At 33.1% G+C, this 18349-nt stretch overlaps 1 protein-coding gene across 2 annotated transcripts; it reads right to left on the reverse strand.

Moving 5' to 3' along the window:
• Positions 1-6277: 6277 nt before the first annotated feature.
• LOC143910553 (choline transporter-like 1) lies at positions 6278-18090 on the reverse strand. Of its 2 annotated transcripts, XM_077429070.1 has the most exons (12): positions 17951-18090; positions 13932-14469; positions 13681-13850; positions 13550-13609; positions 12251-12418; positions 12034-12172; positions 11816-11963; positions 11592-11732; positions 11365-11527; positions 9992-10213; positions 9681-9920; positions 6278-6404 (listed from the first exon to the last, which is right to left on the reverse strand). In XM_077429070.1, the coding sequence occupies exons 1-11, from the start codon at positions 18062-18064 to the stop codon at positions 9726-9728; spliced, it is 2058 nt and encodes a 685-aa protein (XP_077285196.1). In that variant the 5' UTR covers positions 18065-18090; the 3' UTR covers positions 6278-6404; positions 9681-9725. The 2 variants fall into 2 exon arrangements, with proteins under 2 accessions (XP_077285196.1, XP_077285195.1); XM_077429069.1 differs by lacking the exon at positions 6278-6404 and having other exon boundaries at positions 9558-9920.
• Positions 18091-18349: the final 259 nt, after the last annotated feature.

Below are 18349 nucleotides of genomic sequence, written 5' to 3' on the forward strand. Positions count from 1 at the left end.
GTTTCCACGGATGAGACAATAGACATGAAAGTTAAAGATGCAGGAATTGAGTACTATCTATGTATGCACTTGCTTTCTAAGCTTTTTGTTTGAATATATAGAAATTGGCCTTAATAGTTAGTATAATAGACGTTGCACAAGCACTGTGCCACAAAATAATGCAACCCAAGACGTCACATTGACAGCGGAACACGTTAATGATTTTGAGAAATCTGCATGCATATGTATGTATGTACATCTGCAAAACGCCTGAAATAAACATAAAGATTTCTATCTACTCTGTATAATTATGTATGTTCAAATGCCATATGTTTTCTATGGCATTGATCGAAGAGCAAGTTTTACGATAATGAAAGTTTATGTCCAATATCAAATCAGCCCCTAATTGGATATAAACCACCGAATGATTGAAACGTCATCACAAATACGACGATTAGTGAAATATGATTTTTTCATTAATTTTTATATGTGATTATATTTATGATTTATGATTACAATCGTATGCGAAGTTCACAAACGTTTGTTTGTTTGTGTAAACTTTCAGTCAATTCTTGACCGACTTAATTCCCAAGACGCATCTGCTTTTATACTGTTGATGATTTATCTCGGGTATACATACATATGTATGTGCATGCGTTCCTTTCGTTTATAATGGCAACTATTTCTATTTAAAAAAAAATTGTAAATTTTGCAAAAAAAAGTCAATAAATCATGACGCGGTTATTGATGAATATGGCAAATACAAAAAATTCTGATGTGACCAACCCACGACTTTATCTATGTATTTTAGATATATGAGAAGGTTACAAAACGAAATTCGATAATTAAACATGCATACACGTTCACACATACCGGCTGTGAGAGCATTTTCGATACAAATTGAGAATTTTTTTATTACTTAAAATCACTATAAATATTATACACATTAAATATCAAATATGTTTTAAAAAAATAATATTACTTCCAGTTTACGAATTCTGACCAAAACCTTATCAACTCTAAGTTAGTACATAAAAAATACAAATATAAATTTTCAACTTGATACGTTCAAGGGTGTGGAAAAAATCGAGTGTTCACAACATTTTTGACTTTAATTGGAAAAAATCTCACTTCCGGATTATTCAATTTAGTGATTTATTTTTTATTTTCATCACATTAATACAAGGATTATACTTGCTAATTTTCTCGCGAAGAGCACACATATTTTAAGGGTTCGAAAAAAATTGTGGAAGAAAAATCGAACAAGAGTAAACTGCCACTTTCGGTCGACGGATGCTCACTTAATTTTATATATAACTTGGTATTAAGTTACAACTTTTAGATATGAAATTTCAGTTCAATTAACCAAAGAGTTTCTGAGAAAAGCATAAAAAACCTCGATTCTCTATAGTAAAAGTACTACTTCCGGTTGAGGTAAGAGTATTTTAAAAATATTAAGGTATTAAATTTATAATTTTTATTATATTTAAAAAATTTCAGTCTGATTTGGTTAGCGGCTTGGGAGATAATTTAATTAAAAAACTTAAAAAAAGAAGATAACCTATAAGGGGAGGTACCATTTCCGGTCAACTTGAAAATTTTAATACAATTAACGTCGAATCGATTAGAATTTCAGTAACCGATACTAAGTTTCAGTTCGATATGACCAAAAAGGTGTTCCTGAAAAATCCCCAAAATGCATGATCATGAAAACGTGATCAGTGACTGATTCCGAGTTCGAATCAGAATTTTCGCATGATCACCAAACTTCATCTATTGTTACTACGTACATATGTACATACATACATAGGTAAAGTAATGAAGTTCAGAAAATAGACATTCAGCGCTCAATTGGTGTGTGATAATTTCAGGAGCAGGCCTGCTTTAGCTGTGAATAGAATAAGCGATATTACGGTCAGAAATCAACTGACATGACTTGCATCTTCTTGAATGAGGTTGTCCTTACACTAAACCAGTCCTACTTTCGTTTATTTTCCCTTGCATTAACGATAACGATATACATTTTAAATCGAGCGAATCTATTGTATCGACTGAGAAACGCCGATCACAAATCTAAAAATCACTTGCTGTGAGCAGTCCTTGCTGTTTATTTGCAAGAGTACCGTTTTCCACCTACATATGTACATATATTTAATATTATGTTTCAAATTGTACACGAGTAATCGTCTTGCGTTCAATTGAGGTTCTGCAACGTTTTTATTATTATTCTCAGACACCGTTAAACCATTACTCTCTTTCAACAGACAAGTGCTATCTTTGAACTGATCGAATCATTCCTTATTTACCTTTGGCTATGTATGTACGAAAACGGGTCAACTAGCTATAGCAATAGCAATCATTGGCCTCTATTTAACCGATCTGTAAAAAAATCGCATTTTAATCAGTAAAAATAACATTTGGTAGGTAAAAATCATGGATTTATCTGTTAATATAATAAATGATCAGTTTGTATTCATCAGTTATTAAATAGAATGATAAGTACAGTACACTCTCGATTATTCGGGCTAATGCTGGGGAGGTAGGGCACGGGTAATTTAAAAACACGGATAATCCGAATCATCAAATTTTGACTTGGTTTCGAGTATAATATCATATTAATAACACAAATTCTTCTTTCATAATTTTAATTTTATTAAGAAAAACGCTTATAGTTAAGCAGATATGTGGCCGTTAGTACCTATAGTTAGTACTACTGTTGCCAAAATAAATAAAAAAACTAGTAAACGAGCCAGACGAAGCATTGAAGTTGTCTACTATTCCTAATAGACAATTTTTATTTAACTATGTATATAAGTATAGTTGCAATCCAAATCTTCGTATCTTGACATTTTTATACTTAATCGTTTCGAGGCACCTGCAGAACTATCACAATCTCTCGCAAACGCCTCTAACTTATTTTTTTGTTTAACTATATTTCGAACAGGTGTGTAAATCTGAAATATTTCAAGTTAATAGCAAAGAAAATAATTTCACACACAAAGTAATTGATAATAATTAAACATACGTATGTTCGAAAAAATCTGCTCTGAATACACGCACTTGTTACTTCTTCGATGATCAAAAGCGACTGAAAGAATTGACGCAATAGTAAAATACATTTAAAAAGGGAACGAAAAACATTTCTGTGTGACGTAATTTGTTTCAAATAACACGCATGTTTACGGTCGCAATCAATCGGTGCGTCTCATTATCATATAAGAACAAAAAATAATAATTTTAAAACATTAATTAATATTTTTCAAGCACGGATAATCCGCACCCGGATAATCGAGAGTACACTGTATTTAAATAATATGAGCAGCAATTAAACCAAAATGATCAGTATATAAAACGAAATGATAAGATTTTAAAATAAATGATCAATTATTAAATGAAACGATCTCTGACATTCACTGGTGTTTTGATTTCTCGCTTTTCTCCTGGACTTCGAATTCGTTTTTCGACTGGCTTTCTTTCACTTGCTGACGCTACTGGCTTACACTAATTTTTGTTTTTTCCCTTGGACCGACTTTTTCTCGGATATGCGTACCCTTAAATAAATAAGTGTTGGCTGCTAAGATATGTTTTTCTTAAATAAATACCGACCCTAACAGCCTAATCTTAAATGGATAGGGCCAACTTTTACTTAACCTAACCTAACCTGACCCTTAAATAAATAAGTGCTGGCTGCTAAGATGTTTTTTTTTTCAATAAATACCGACCCCAACAACCTAATCTTAAATGAATAGGACCAATCTTTACTTAACCTAACCTAACCTAACCTGACCCTTAAATAAATAAGTGTTGGCTGCTAAGATCTAATATGGGTGACGCGCTATTATCCAACTCTCAAAAATTATAATTTATTTGGTTTTACTTATCATTTATATTATTTATCTGATCACTTATTTAATTAATTGCTGATCATTAATCTTAATTTTTAACTGATCGTTTTAATTATACTTAACTGATCATTTTAGTTATTTTTAACCCACCAAATAATTTATTCCCTTAATCATTGCAGAAAAAGCGTTGAAATATGCGATAGATTAAAAAAAAGTCACCTGGCGAAGAAAGCGTTCAAATTTGGCTAAAACAAAAACCTGAAATTATATGTATTATATTTAAAGCGCGACGATAGAAACTTTCACGATCCATTTCACTTTCGGTTCTTCGAATATATAAAATAAAAAAACTTGTACCACTTTTATTTTCTATCGATACGTTGCGACAATAAGGAGGGGGCTTTTTTGCTGTGGTTGAAAAAACGTTCGATCCAGTTTATTTAGGACGTTCACCTTTTTATCGTTTAATTCACTCTCGTTGTGTTCATGATTTCATTTAAAGACATTTAGAAGACCTGAACTAATTTTTTATGATTTCGAGGATGATTTATAATCTCTGTCAAAGTACAAGTAGGCCTTGCTCGTTAGCTCTACTATCAAAGTAATTGCTATCACAAACTGTATCAAAATCCCAATTACAAAGACAATGACTGATTGCACAAAATATGCACAGTAACATATATTCTAACTGAATAATTAACAAAATTCTCTGCGTATATCGAAGCGATAATCTCTCCTATTCTCTCAATGGTAGAGGTCGATTTTACCACGCTTCATCTAGAAACAAATTCGTTTGAATGAAGCGATCAGTTGGGCAATTTATCGTAGCGACAAACTAGTGACAAGTAAGTCTTTCAAAGACTTGGGTCGCTGTCCTGCGATTTAAGACCAATTCGACCATGTTAGTGGCTACCACTTGACTTCCGTTCCGCCCGTCACATTTACAACAATACCGTTATTTAATTCCTTTCACCCCCATAACTCAAAATATTGTTTAAAAAAATGAGGCAATATTTTAAGTACATATGTAAAATCAAAACTATTCTAATTGTCAAATGCAGTCTGTCTTTTTTATTCTAATCATCATCATTATCTAAAGCCATTCAACATCTATTACTGGATAAAGGCCTCTCTCTGTTTTGCGGAACTCTCATCCATCTCACTCCACACATTTTCCTCATTTCGTCTACCCATCTACCCTGCAGTCTTCCTTTTACCCTTTTACTTTCTCTCGGGTACCACTCTAGCATTTCTTTTGTCCAACTTTCGTCCATTCTTCTAGCCACGTGGCCCGCCCATTGCCATTTCAATCTCTTCACTCTATATACATAGGTACAACCCTTGTCGTACTTCTCACCCACGTATTCCGTTTCCTGTCTTTCCTCGTTATGCTAAGTATACCAAGTTCCATACTTATTTGGGTGCATTGGACTTTATGTAGCAACTTGGCGTTCAATGTCCAAGTTTCACATCCATACGTCATCACTGGCAAAACACATTGAAGATCTTTTTCTTCAGACAAAGTGGCATTTTTGATTTAAAAACCGCGTTCATTCGTGCAAATGCACCCCATCCTAATTTCATACGTCTTTCTATTTCTTCTTCTTTACTACCGGACATGTCAATTATTTGACCTAAATATAAATAATTATTTACTACTTCTACTATTTTATCATCTAATGAAATGCTATCAGGTATGCAATGACTATAAATATGATTTTAAAATGGTATTCGAGTCAGTTTTATGCCTGACCATGTAACTGATCTGTTGTCTGGGGCTCTAATGACTTACTCTTTCCACTGTGAAATAAGGAATAATTTAATTGTAGATGAATTAAGATAACCTATTGATATTGTTGCGTGGACGTGAAGAGGGGGCTTCCAGAATCGGAGAGAAAGACACAGGAGGGTTGTAAGGTTGTTACAATAATAATTTTCTAAATATAAAACTAATCTCTACGTTACAATATTTAGAAAATCTTGAGCTTTGCCTCATTACTAAATTCAAACTTTGATTAAACTGAAATCTTAATAAATCGGAATATGTGTATTTTTTCTATCTTTCCACATATATTGAGAAACATTTCTTATATGACGGAGCTACTGGAATTGATTTCAAGGTGAAAAGTACAATAAACCTGAAAAGTTTGAAAGCCTCTTCTTCACAATTCATATATTAATAGTATGAAAAGGTTATTGCAATCAATTCGATATGTAAAAATAGGTTGCATTAATCGCCAGTCATCAATACAATACGCATGTATAATATAATGATCGTAAGAAACCGACATCAATAAACCGGGGTCGATCACTTCAATTTCGCAATCTCTTATACTACACAATCTCACAAGAGCGAAAAAAATATTATTAAAGAAATGTTTGCATTTTTAATAACGAATCATTAAGCATTGGATATTTTTAAACGAGTTGCGAAATCTATACAATAAAACATTACAGTGAAAACTTTATTATCATAAGTATATTAAACATTACACGTACAAAAATGTATACAGTAACGTGCAGAGAAATCGCATCACTTTCAATTATTCGTTGTTTTCGATTTTTTTTAATTACATGAAGCTATACACGAGTTTTTTTGATTTTATTATTTGATTTCAACTATTTAACATGTTTTACGATTAAAAAAGATTATTTTAATGACCAGTTTAACGACATATATAAAATGACCAGACAATAGTCCCGACTTACAACCTATCGAATATTTATGGGCTATTATAAAGCAAAGGGAATAAAAACAACACCCTGGGGCAAATTATGAGTTAAAAAACTATTGAAAATGTATGGTTTGAAGAAATTTCGGACGACATAATAAAAAAAGTCGTATTGTCTGTGCAGGCAGGTATTGATCCCGTCATAAAAGCTAGACGATTGTCTAGTAATTATTATATTATTATTTATTATTGTCATATCCATTGCCTATGTATTTTAATTCATAGAAAAATATATACTGTAATATTATTTTAGCTAGAAGCATTTGAAATACATATAAGAAAAATGCCCTATTGTGCATGTTTTTTTAAAATTCGTATCTCGCCTTAATTTAAAAACATAAATAATCTTTTTTAATCGTAAAACATGTTAAATAGTTGAAATCAAATAATAAAACCAGAAAAACTTGTGTATAGCTTCATGAAATTAAAAAAAATCGAAAACATCGAAGAATTGAATGTGATGCAATTTCTCTGCTCGTTACTGTCTATATATAAATATATATAATATATGTAATAATCTTGTTAAGCAAGGCAGTGCGTGTAAAATAGTACAGCTCTTTTCAAACATGAAAGCACATATTGAATTAAAAAAATATATTAAAATAAAACGTGACATGGCAACTTTTAACACACTTGTGACCAAAAACCTACAAAATAAATGCTCAATAAACTGATGTTTTTAGTCAGATAGTCGATTAACAAATTATATATGTAACTTACTGACAAAATCAAAACAAAGTTACTGATCAGATAAATACAAACGATAAAAAAAGAACATAAACCGTTCAATATCTATGTATGTATAAGCATTGTATAAATTGCATATTTGAAAAGATCTGCATATTAAACTTTTAATTTGGTTTAAACTTAAATAAACAAATGAACACATTAAACAAATTTGAAATATAATTAATGGAAAACTCAAATTATAAGATTATATGTATCAAAAAAATATATATAAGTACATAAATAAAGCTTATATTAAAATACTATGAATATCTCAAAAGCAATGAAATAATTGCAAGACAACATTATGTATAATGTAATGATAAAAAACACGATTCAGACATTTACAGGTACAACATTTAAAGCTACCGCTAACACAAACAACATATTTCAGTATGAAAGAACTGAATTTGAACAACCAAATAAAAGTAGACAACGGTTTAGACCAGGATTTAAAGAGAAACGTCCAGTTTTTAAGAGCATAGCTCATAAATCCCAGCTTCAACAATTGAAACATAAATAACATTATTGATAAATTATCCGAATACATAAACTATTGATTTAAAAAAAAATGACATACATAAATAACAATCTCTGTAAAGTTGTATAAGAATAGTTTCATTATTTTAATATTCATACACATATATATGCTTATTATTTCGAAGCGATTTGAAATTTTCATATTTTTCGAAGACTTACGAATTATTTATAATAAACACACATATAAATTACATTTATTATCTTTAGCAAAGAAATTAGTATAAATGAAAATGGACGATGGTTTTAATGAGCAAATATTACGGACGAATGCGTAAATTTGAAGGAAATGCTTAACCATAAAACATCACACCGACAAGCACATTCAAAATCTTAAAGCTATGTTACTACAAATACTTAAATAATAATTGTAACATGTAATACTTTCCCGAGTGGTGTTACTTTATGAGAATGTGGAACTTTTCAGCAGTGCATAGTTCAAGTTTATTATCTTGGGTATCTTTTGTTCAGGAAGACTATAAAAATCTATATATATTTGTATATGTATTTGTTTTAAATAGTTATATTATATATTGAAAGTCAAATTAACAATGATTTAAATTATTTTAGAGATTATAATATAACATCTATAGTTTTATAAAAATACTTCATAAATGATAGTATAAATTTAAATATAAAAAATATACTATGATTTTGGTATAAATAAATGCGTGTAAAAGCTATACATATATGCATGTAGTTTCAAGTCAGTTACACAAAACGCCATTGATATAAAATATGTATAATAATATGATTCACTTAGTCATTAACAATTACAAAAAATAGACAAATTTAACCCTTACTGGTGCTGAGACACATTTATGGGTTTTCCATTACAGTCCTATGACACATCTAATTGAAAACATTTATTCTTATTTTGAATTACCATCTTTTAAAAAAAATATATGCAAAGGATTAAATAATTAATATAAATTTTTTTATATCATTAACACTGGAAAAAAAATTAAATGTATTTTTAAATGGAAATTTTTAGTAAAAAAAATCCTGTAAAAAATTAATATATTACTAATTTTAATCAATTTAATTTTAAAAGTTAAAATGAATACACATAGAAGGGGACAAATCATTAGCTCCCCTATTTTCTCTTGAAAACAGAAATACTCGGATCTTGAAATAATTAAAAAAATATATGGAAGCAATTGTTTATAATTCTTATTTACTATAAATTTGAGTTTCACAAAAAGAGAGAAAATAAACAATTCTAAAAAAAAACTAGATAATGAAAAAGTGATCAGTGATCAATTCCCAGTTCGAATCAGTCAAAATCTCGAGTTGGAATTTTCATATAAATACAAAACTCCATCTATTGTTACTACGTACATAGATAAAGTAAAAAAAAAACTACGAAAACGTGATCAGTGATCGATGTTGAGTACAAATCAGTCAAAATCTTAAGGTAGAATTTTTCCAAGATCGTATAACTTCATCTATTGATACTTAGTAGGTATTTAAAGTAAAAAAAAATATTAAACTTATGTATATATGGACTGGAATGAACGTATTGCAAAAAAAAATGACCAGTAAGGGTTACACATTATTAAAAAATATATAACCACACCTAAAACAATCAACTTTTAATACCAAAACCATCCACTTACCACTACCCAGAACATTTTCGCGACATACAATCCCATTATATTCAAACTATATACTACCGACATTTTGGAATTCAAAGTGAAATGAAAATAAATATTTTGGTGAAAAAAAAACGAGTATTATCAATCACAACAGCGTGTCTTTAAACTTTAGAATTACACACATAAATCAATAAGTATATGCAGTCATAAAATATGAGTCATTACAATATAATTGATCAGTGAGCCCGAGTAAGATTAAGAACTGCAATACATAAAAATATTATAAAAAAAAAATCATAAGAAAAAATTTATTTCGCATCTGCACCGTCAGTCTTCAGAGCGTCGAGTTCGGTAGCTGGCAGAGCCTCGCTTTGAGCGCTCTTGGATTTGCGCGGAGGAGGCTCGTCGGCGAAGCTGGCCAAAGCGGTCTGATTCCAACGACCATCAGCTCCATTTATATTCTTATCCTCACACACGCATATAAACAACGTATCGACGACCATCTAAAACCGAAAACAAACAATACAACACCAGTCAAGTCACCGAAAGCGTGTTACATGTAAGCTTGATTGACCTCGTAAAGAGACAGGATGCAGTGGGCGATGAAGAAAGAGAAGACGCAGATGACGAGCGTGGGCGCGGCGTAGAAGTGCAGTTCCGGATTACGCTTCAGCATGATCAATCCGAGACTTCCGGTGACGGCCGTCACCGTACACTTACCGAGGAATAGTATGAAGTCACCGACGCTGTTGATCATAATCATATGGAGGGCGTTGCTCATCAGCGCGCTGAATGCCTTAAATAAATATTTCCATGTTTAGTTTATATCCGTCGACCACGCTAAATAAGGTCACAAAATAAAATTCAATAATTAAACATATATTCACACATACCGGATATGTGAGCATTTTCAATATAAATTAAGCTCAAATGTAGGGAAACTTACACAAGACAAAAGTTCTACTTCCCGTTGTCGGATTTTGTTCAAAATTTTTTTATTACTTAAAATTACTATAATTATTATACACATTAAATAACAAGAAAATAAAAATAACTTAAAAGGTCAAAATAAAATAATTAAATATAGTTTTAAAAAAAAATACTACTTCCGGTTTACGAATTCTGACCAAAACCTTATTCAGTTCTAAGTTAGTGCATAAAGAATATAAATATAAATTTTCAGCTTTATACGCTCAGGGGTGTGGAAAGAATCGTGGTCACAACATTTTTTACTTTTCTAAGAGGAAAAGATCCCACTTCCGGTTCATTAAATTTAGTGTTTCATCACATTGATACAAGAATTATACTTGAATTTTTTCGTGAAGAACACACATGTTTAAGGGGTCGAAAAAAATGGTAGAAGAAAAATCGAACAAGAGTAAACTGCCACTTCCGGTTGACAGATGCTTACCAAATTATATACATAACTTGGTATTAAGCTTAAACTTCTAAATATTAAATTTCATTTCAATAAACCAAAAGGTTTCTGAGAAAAACATAAAAAACCTTGATTATCTAGAGTAAAAGTACTACTTCCGGTTCAGGTAAAAATATTCAAAAAATATTAAGGTATAAAATTTATAATTTCTATTACATGTAAAAAAAATTCAGTCTGATTCGGTTAGCGGTTTGGGAGATAATTGAATTCAAAAACTTAAAAAAAGATGACACCTATAAGGGGAGGTACCATTTCCGGTCAACTTAAAAATTTACGCCATATCGATAAGAATTTTAGTAACCGATACTAAGTTTCCGTTCGAAAGGACTAATGGTGTTTCAAAAATCCCCAAAATACACAAACACATTTTTTCTAGATCATGAAAACGTGATCAAATCAGTGATCGATTCTGAGTTCGAATCAGTCAAAATCTCGAGTTCGAATTTTCGCATGATCACAAAACTTCATCTATTTGTTACTACATACATAGATTTAGTAAAAACACTTACTTTAGCAGCGGCCTTACAGAAATGTACACCTTCGATGGTGATTATGGTATAGGCATTGTGGTTGAGATAAGAAATGAACTTTTCCAAACAGTAAAAGCAGCATATGCCACATTTGAGCCCGCACTTAGCACACTCCGATCCTTGATCCGAGTGGAACTTTAACCTGACAACAAAGTTTTGATTAAAAAACAATCAAAATAAACAATTTAATTAAATCAAAACCTTACTTGGTATGCAAATATGTCAAAATTAATCTCGGAATCTTAAACAGCGTTATAAGGAAGGAGCCTTTAGCTACAGATCCGATGTGATACTTCATCAAGTTTTTAGCCGAGTAAATCACAGGTGAGCTGTCCGCGTGTGAGCCTCTAAATATACATATATAAATAAAATTATATTAAATACAAAATAAATAAAATCAATACATTTACCGTTGAAGTCAATTCAATACCTGAAGTACCAATGTGAAACAGCACCGGCGATAGTCATCTGTTGACACGCTAAAATGAATTCACTGGTCCAAATCAATCCGATGATGTAAAACCACCACATACCTTTGACCCAAGAGTCGTCCACATACTCAATGTAGTTCTGGTAAGCTGCAAATGAAATATATACGCATAAAATATGTTAAATATTTGAATACGGTTGAAAGTGAAAGAAACTCACTTTGAGACAAGCTGATGGAAGTGTTTTTGGTGGTCGGATCAAGGTTTGTTTTGAAGCCAGGCGGGAATGGAGTGCTTGTCGTCATTATATCCCCCATTTGCTTTTTAGCACCCGGGTAATTGGCAGTAGCTAAGCATACCTAAATTACAAATTAAACAAATATATGTGTGGAATATATCAAATTTGATTTATTTACATCGTGAAAGATTGATCTTACGATGACGGTGAGCCAAAATAGGAAGAACACTAGAAGGAACGCAAAGGTAATAATCGGTTGAATGAAAAGTCCAGGAATGGAGCCCAAACACTTGGCAGTCTCTTTGAACAGCGCTGCTAAAAACGCAACTTTTTTCCTCATCACAAATACCAACAGTAAAATGATAACCTATAATACAAAATTTAACAATTAATAAAAAAAAATGGTACTTGTTTACTAGTTGGACTCACGCTTCGCGCTCAAAAGCCAATTATTATGCTTCGCCGAGACATCACGTCAACAGATGTCTCAAATGTTAAAATCAGTATTCGCGCCGGTTCCTGACATTTATATTAATATTATTAATTTATTATATTAATATATTCATGCGTCTCGATACGTTATATAAGTATTATTATGTGTATGGCGTAAGAGATAGTTGCTCGACTTCGGAGGAGTAGGCTGGATGAACTCCAGAGGCTTACTGGTGTGCTTAGCTGGTGAAATCATGCTCTTGAGGGTTCCTACAAGCTCAAAGTTGCTTGATACATAGCTCTCATGAATTCCAATAGGCTCGATGTTGTTTATGTGGAGCGAGTCGAATTGTGTCTTTGCCCTTGGGTGAGCTATTTCTACTAAGTAAAAAAAAACGTACGAAGGTATCGAGACTTACATATGTATAAACGTCAGAATGCTTATTTGAATACAGAAGTCCAATTTTCAGTTTCAAAAACACTATTTCAGTTTTACTTCATTCACAAATTGTTATCACTACTTTTAATTCGAAATGTCCAGAATCTTGGAAAAGAAGAATAAATTTATTACAAGCTACCAGTATTTTTTAATATTTCAAAACGCAAAATATTATATTTAATGTTTTGCGAAATATTTCTCGAAATAAAGAAAAGTGGACTTACGCCACTTACAAATATAACGGCTCATATAGTCAATACGTGATATCGCAAGTGTAATGATTGGATTTTGAGCGCGAAGCGTGAGCCTAACTAATGAACAAGTACCAAAAATACTTCATACTAAAGTAGTAATTAGCCACTCGGCAATAGTAGTCGGCCACTTTCAGTTTCAAAGTTAAAACAATGTTATATTCTGCTATGGATTAGCGAACGAAAGCACCAGAGGTTTTCATTAACGTTAATTAAAACCAATTATGTACTAAGCCAGCCAATTATTTCGATTATATGGTACACAATAATAGTTCATAATTGGAATTTTCAAGTTAGAAGTTAAGTGTGTCATTGATGTGGACATACAAGCATGGACTGGCCAATTACTGCGACTATCATAATATATAATATTCACCGTAAGGATCGTAGCAATAATTGAGTACCACAAGAAAGCCTTCTCATTCCTTAGGGATTCCTATAAATAAGCAATAAATTAATAAGAAGTGTATAAAACTATAATATTGTAGATTTGAATTAAAATTTTACAAGGAGGATCATGTTGTCGGGCATTTCTCGTAATCCATGTTTGATTTCATAATACGTATACCAAAGCAGGGCAGTGCCGAGAATGCACGAAATAGAAACAACAATCATAAAAATCCAAGACACCAAAGTGGCCATCAAATGCAGAATGCAAACCATAACGAATGAAACACCTAAAAATAAAAACAAACAATTAAAAATTAATAGTAAAAACATATTATAAAAGTAGATGTATGATAAAAATCGCAAATTACCGAGGGCTACAAATAAAAATATGAGCAACTCTTTCCACGACGAGTACAAATCGGAGAGGGTATACTCGACGGTCTCCCAGCTGTTCAAGAGGTTGTAGAACTTAGAGAAGACCTGCTGCACCACTTCCTTGCGCGGCTTGGGGAAGCATCGGTGCAGTATCGGAATGCTTTCGTAGATCGGCAGGTTGGGACAGGGGCCCGTCAGACTGCTGAGACTCTTGTCGTTCTTGTCGGCCTTCTCCAAGTCGAACCCGTAGCTGCAAAAGCTGATTCCCGTCTCTTTGTAGTACAGCTGCAGGTCTTCGATGGTGCGCAGAGTCTTCTTCGGACACTTGGCGACGCATATCTTCAGGGACGTTCTCAAGTGTTCGATGTCCATGAATAGCAGGTAGCGCTTGTCGAGCGTGCTGATGCCCGATTCGGGACTCTTGGATAGTTTGGCATTGTTTTTGACTCCGCAAGTGTTGCCGTATGAGTCATAGCCGTTGATGACTCTCAGAGGGTTTCCGTAGGCGAATGCGAATACCGCTATGATGATCTGAAATCAAATTTTTCGTTGTATTGATTGTAAATGACAGCTTGCGTGAATATTCAACGGTCAACTTTAGTGTGGCAAACTCGTGCGGAATACATGGTATGATAATTATAATTGAGAAAAGTCTTTGCTTGCAATTTCAGATTACACAAGGTAAATAAAGATACTCTCAGGGTTAGTGATAAGTTTTAAATGTTGCTTATTATCGCCTCAGTCTATTTACTATCTCTCACTTGACCAGCATATAGCATTTATGGTCTGTAATAAGTTGCCATTTATTATATTTTATTTTATTTTTATATACATATTTATTTTTATTTTTATATATATATATATGTATACCAGGAAGGCCTAACAGGTAAACCCCAATGCGCCATTCTGGCCAATTGCAAATATCGATATACAAACATAGACATCTTTTGGATAGATTTTTGACAATTTTTTTTGAAAAACTTGAAATTTGCGAGACATTTATGGACAAATTTGCAGCATTTTCATACGAATCGAGATGCTAAAAACTCGAATGGGTAAATGCTACCGATTTGTTGGAACCGTTTCAATGAAAATCAGATAAATTGGCAAACTCTGATAAGAAACGATCGACCTGGAGTCAAAAAATCGAGGTCTGGCCAGTAGCAACCAGTGGGATTCGAACCCGTGACCACTGTGTTCGAAAGCATATATGCCAACCACTAGTCCACGCTGCTGGTTAAATTTAAAAATTATTTTAAATATAATTGATACTACACATATATGCATTTAAAAATGATTCGTATTTTAATTTTTGTCTGTATTTATAGTTGACGATATAATACAAATATGATATTTTTGAAAAATGTATTTGTATAATATTCGGACATTTTCTTTACTAAGTTAGCCCATCTCATCCCTTTAAGCTTTCTTGGGTACCATTCAAGTGGAGACGCGACAATTGGTTCAAGTTCAAAAGGTTCAACGACAAAATGTAACCGAAAATTAGTGCACTGACAAAATGTACCCGCGACAAAATGTCCACGGAAATTACGTTCAAGCGACAAAATGTTCAAAAGTCCTAAATTTTCCTATTTTAATGGAAAAAGTAACTTTATATATTTAGGACTTAACATTTTGTCGCTTGAACGTAATTTCCGTGGACATTTTGTCGCTTGAACATTTTGTCGCGTGTACATTTTGTCAGTGCACTAATTTTCGGGTACATTTTGTCGTTGAACTTTTTGGACTTGAACCAATTGTCGTGTAACTCATTCAAGTACTATTTTGCCCTACTTTCAACTACTCAAGTCATATTTCTCACTTACTCGTTATACCGAGCAAACTTAAAACACTTTTTTAAGTGCATTAGACTTTGTATAACATTATGGCATTCAGTTTTAAAGTTTCGATCTCATTTGTCATTACTAGTCACCGGAGCCTGAGGGGGCCGTGTATTGTTCAAAGGTTGTAAATGCATTGTTAAAGGTTTGCCGAACAATGGATAGCACTGTGACTATCCTACCTCTAGTCATTACTATAAATACTTTTTTCTTAATACAAATTGGCATATATGTATACTTTGTGTGATTCCCTGTATATGGTGAGAAGTATCATGGAGTACGCCTCTATGATCTGTAGTACTTCAGCCAAAACTCAATCTATTAAACTTACCCAAAGACGCTTTCCCCGACTTCTTTATAAGTAGCAATATGGCATTTACCCATATTTATTTAGATTTATCATGGATATGGTCGACTACACTTCTCTTGAACACAGGAGGAATGTTGCCCTAATCAAGTTCTTTTTTTCGATATTTGGAGGTTTTATCTCATGTCAGTCTATTCTGGCGGAGATTGGCCTTCACGCTCCGAAGAGTTTGATCTGGACCCGCCATCGCCCCTATTTCACATTCCTCTGGCAAGAACTGTGGCATATATTAATTTCCCCATTCCTCGAGGCCTCCGTTTCTTAAATTTACTGGTGCCATTGACATTACATCTTATCTCTTTTCATTCGCTGCACCGCTTCCTCGGTTACGGGGATCGCGACCAACTAGAGTAGTTAATAGTCGACAATTTTAATTGTTTGTTCTTTATATTTTGTCCTTAATAACTTTTGTCCGTTATATTTTTATTTATTATAAGAATTTTTAATGTAATGCATTTTTTTTCCTTCTGAAATTCATGTATTTTTTCTTCAGTTCTAAAACCTTTGAGTGCTAACGTCTATTCTGTTGAAAGTCCACCACACTGAAAATTTCACCAACATTTCCAACTAGAATTATTTAAAAATCCAATAGAAACCAGGTATAAAAATTGTAGCTAATACAAACAAACCCTAGATAGCTACCGTCGAGGATTTCGAGTTTTGTAAAGGTGTATTTAGACTCTCTAATATATCTTGCAACAATATAAAACAAACAAAAGAAGTCTATAAATGAATATATTTTTCCAAAACTAGTTCCATCTTCTTCATTGTTGTTAAAATGTAATGCTCACAATCTTAATTTCAAGCCACAATCTGAAATACTCAGCAGTTAGGGATTTCCATCGAGAAATTCTACTATGGTAATAAATTCAGAAATTCCAGTGTAAACCAGTCTTCATATACATTCGACACGGATTACACGACCCATGTTCAATGTATTTTTTTTTCAATGCTACCTGGAAAGGCTTAGCGGGTAGTATTCTTGTTTACTTTGTACATGCTCAATACACAAAGCCTATCGCCGTTTTGCAGGCTCATGGACTTGTTGGCAAAACGATCAGCGTTGGTCAGCATTCAAAGGGTTAATATGTTTAGCATACTCATCGCTTTGGAGCAATCTGTTAGGCGAGTGTGCATGATTAATTGATATAAAATAAAATATCAATGCTTGAATTATGTCCTATGTATGTACGGAGTCCATATAATGTGAATTTCAGTATTTGGTAAATCCTTCAAAGGACTTACTAAAGGAAATCTTAAAAAAAAAGACATTTTTTGCAGGAATTTTCCAATCAATATGCCTACATGTATTACACGAAATGAAACACATATGTATTAGAAAATTTAATGCAAATTCAAGTAGGTAGAATCGACACTAATAGTGGGCAGTTAGTCACGCGAGATTTTTACATCACTTTGCACAAATATAAACAAGTGACCTTGCAGTGCAATATAAAAAGAGTGAGTCACACGAATAGGTACAGGTATGTTAATGAGGAATACATGTGAACGGATTCAAATTCCACGATTGCAATGAAAAATATTCGAAAGGATTCAACGCAATATTGGGCAATTGAGCAATTGGCGCGAACGTGCCTCGAATGTGCAATGCTATGTATGTAGGTGTGGTGAGACAATTACTCGACGTATGACAACATAATTAGCGAGTTAGAGGTTACGTCATTTTGACAGATGCATACAATGGTCGTTCGTAATGGAGAATACAATACGATAGAAATGGAGTGGAAGTGGAGCGAACTAAAATAGATGTGAATCAACAACGTTGTGCAGGAAGAGAGTGAACCATGAATATCCAGAAGAAGACGAAGATGATGAGCCAGAGGACGTCGGTGCAGCGCTCGGAGGCTGAGCCCCCCGGTTGTGGGGGCTCCTGTTCTTCATCACCGCAACAACCCATCCTAGCAACACGCCGATCGCCGGCCGACTGACGCCTCAACTGACGCGCGTAAACAATGGCAGCGTTAACACTAGCGGTTGATACCGCGGTATTTGACGGCGTGGAAACATACAGCGTGATCCAATTTTTCACCAATCCGCGAGCCGCACGACGCCCCTCCATAGCTCGGGCAGTACCCCTAGGATTGCCTTGGGGGGATGTCGTCGATATTTCAGAGAGCGTGTCGCCAACATATTTACGACATTTGCTCGGCTCATTACTTTATTCAATTATCTTTCTATTTAC

Source organism: Arctopsyche grandis, chromosome 4 (assembly GCF_051622035.1).
Source record: "Arctopsyche grandis isolate Sample6627 chromosome 4, ASM5162203v2, whole genome shotgun sequence".
Lineage (NCBI taxonomy): Eukaryota > Metazoa > Arthropoda > Insecta > Trichoptera > Hydropsychidae > Arctopsyche > Arctopsyche grandis.

What these genes read in the sequence shown, in the direction of transcription:
- LOC143910553 (XM_077429070.1), bottom strand. Translation starts at nt 18,064, where the DNA reads ATGGGTTGTTGCGGTGATGAAGAACAGGAGCCCCCACAACCGGGGGGC. An exon ending in CCGACAACATGATCCTCCTT is followed by an intron (nt 13,610 to 13,680) that starts GTAAAATTTTAA and finishes GCTTATTTATAG; the next exon opens with GAATCCCTAAGGAATGAGAA. An exon ending in GTTTCACATTGGTACTTCAG is followed by an intron (nt 11,733 to 11,815) that starts GTATTGAATTGA and finishes ATGTATATTTAG; the next exon opens with AGGCTCACACGCGGACAGCT.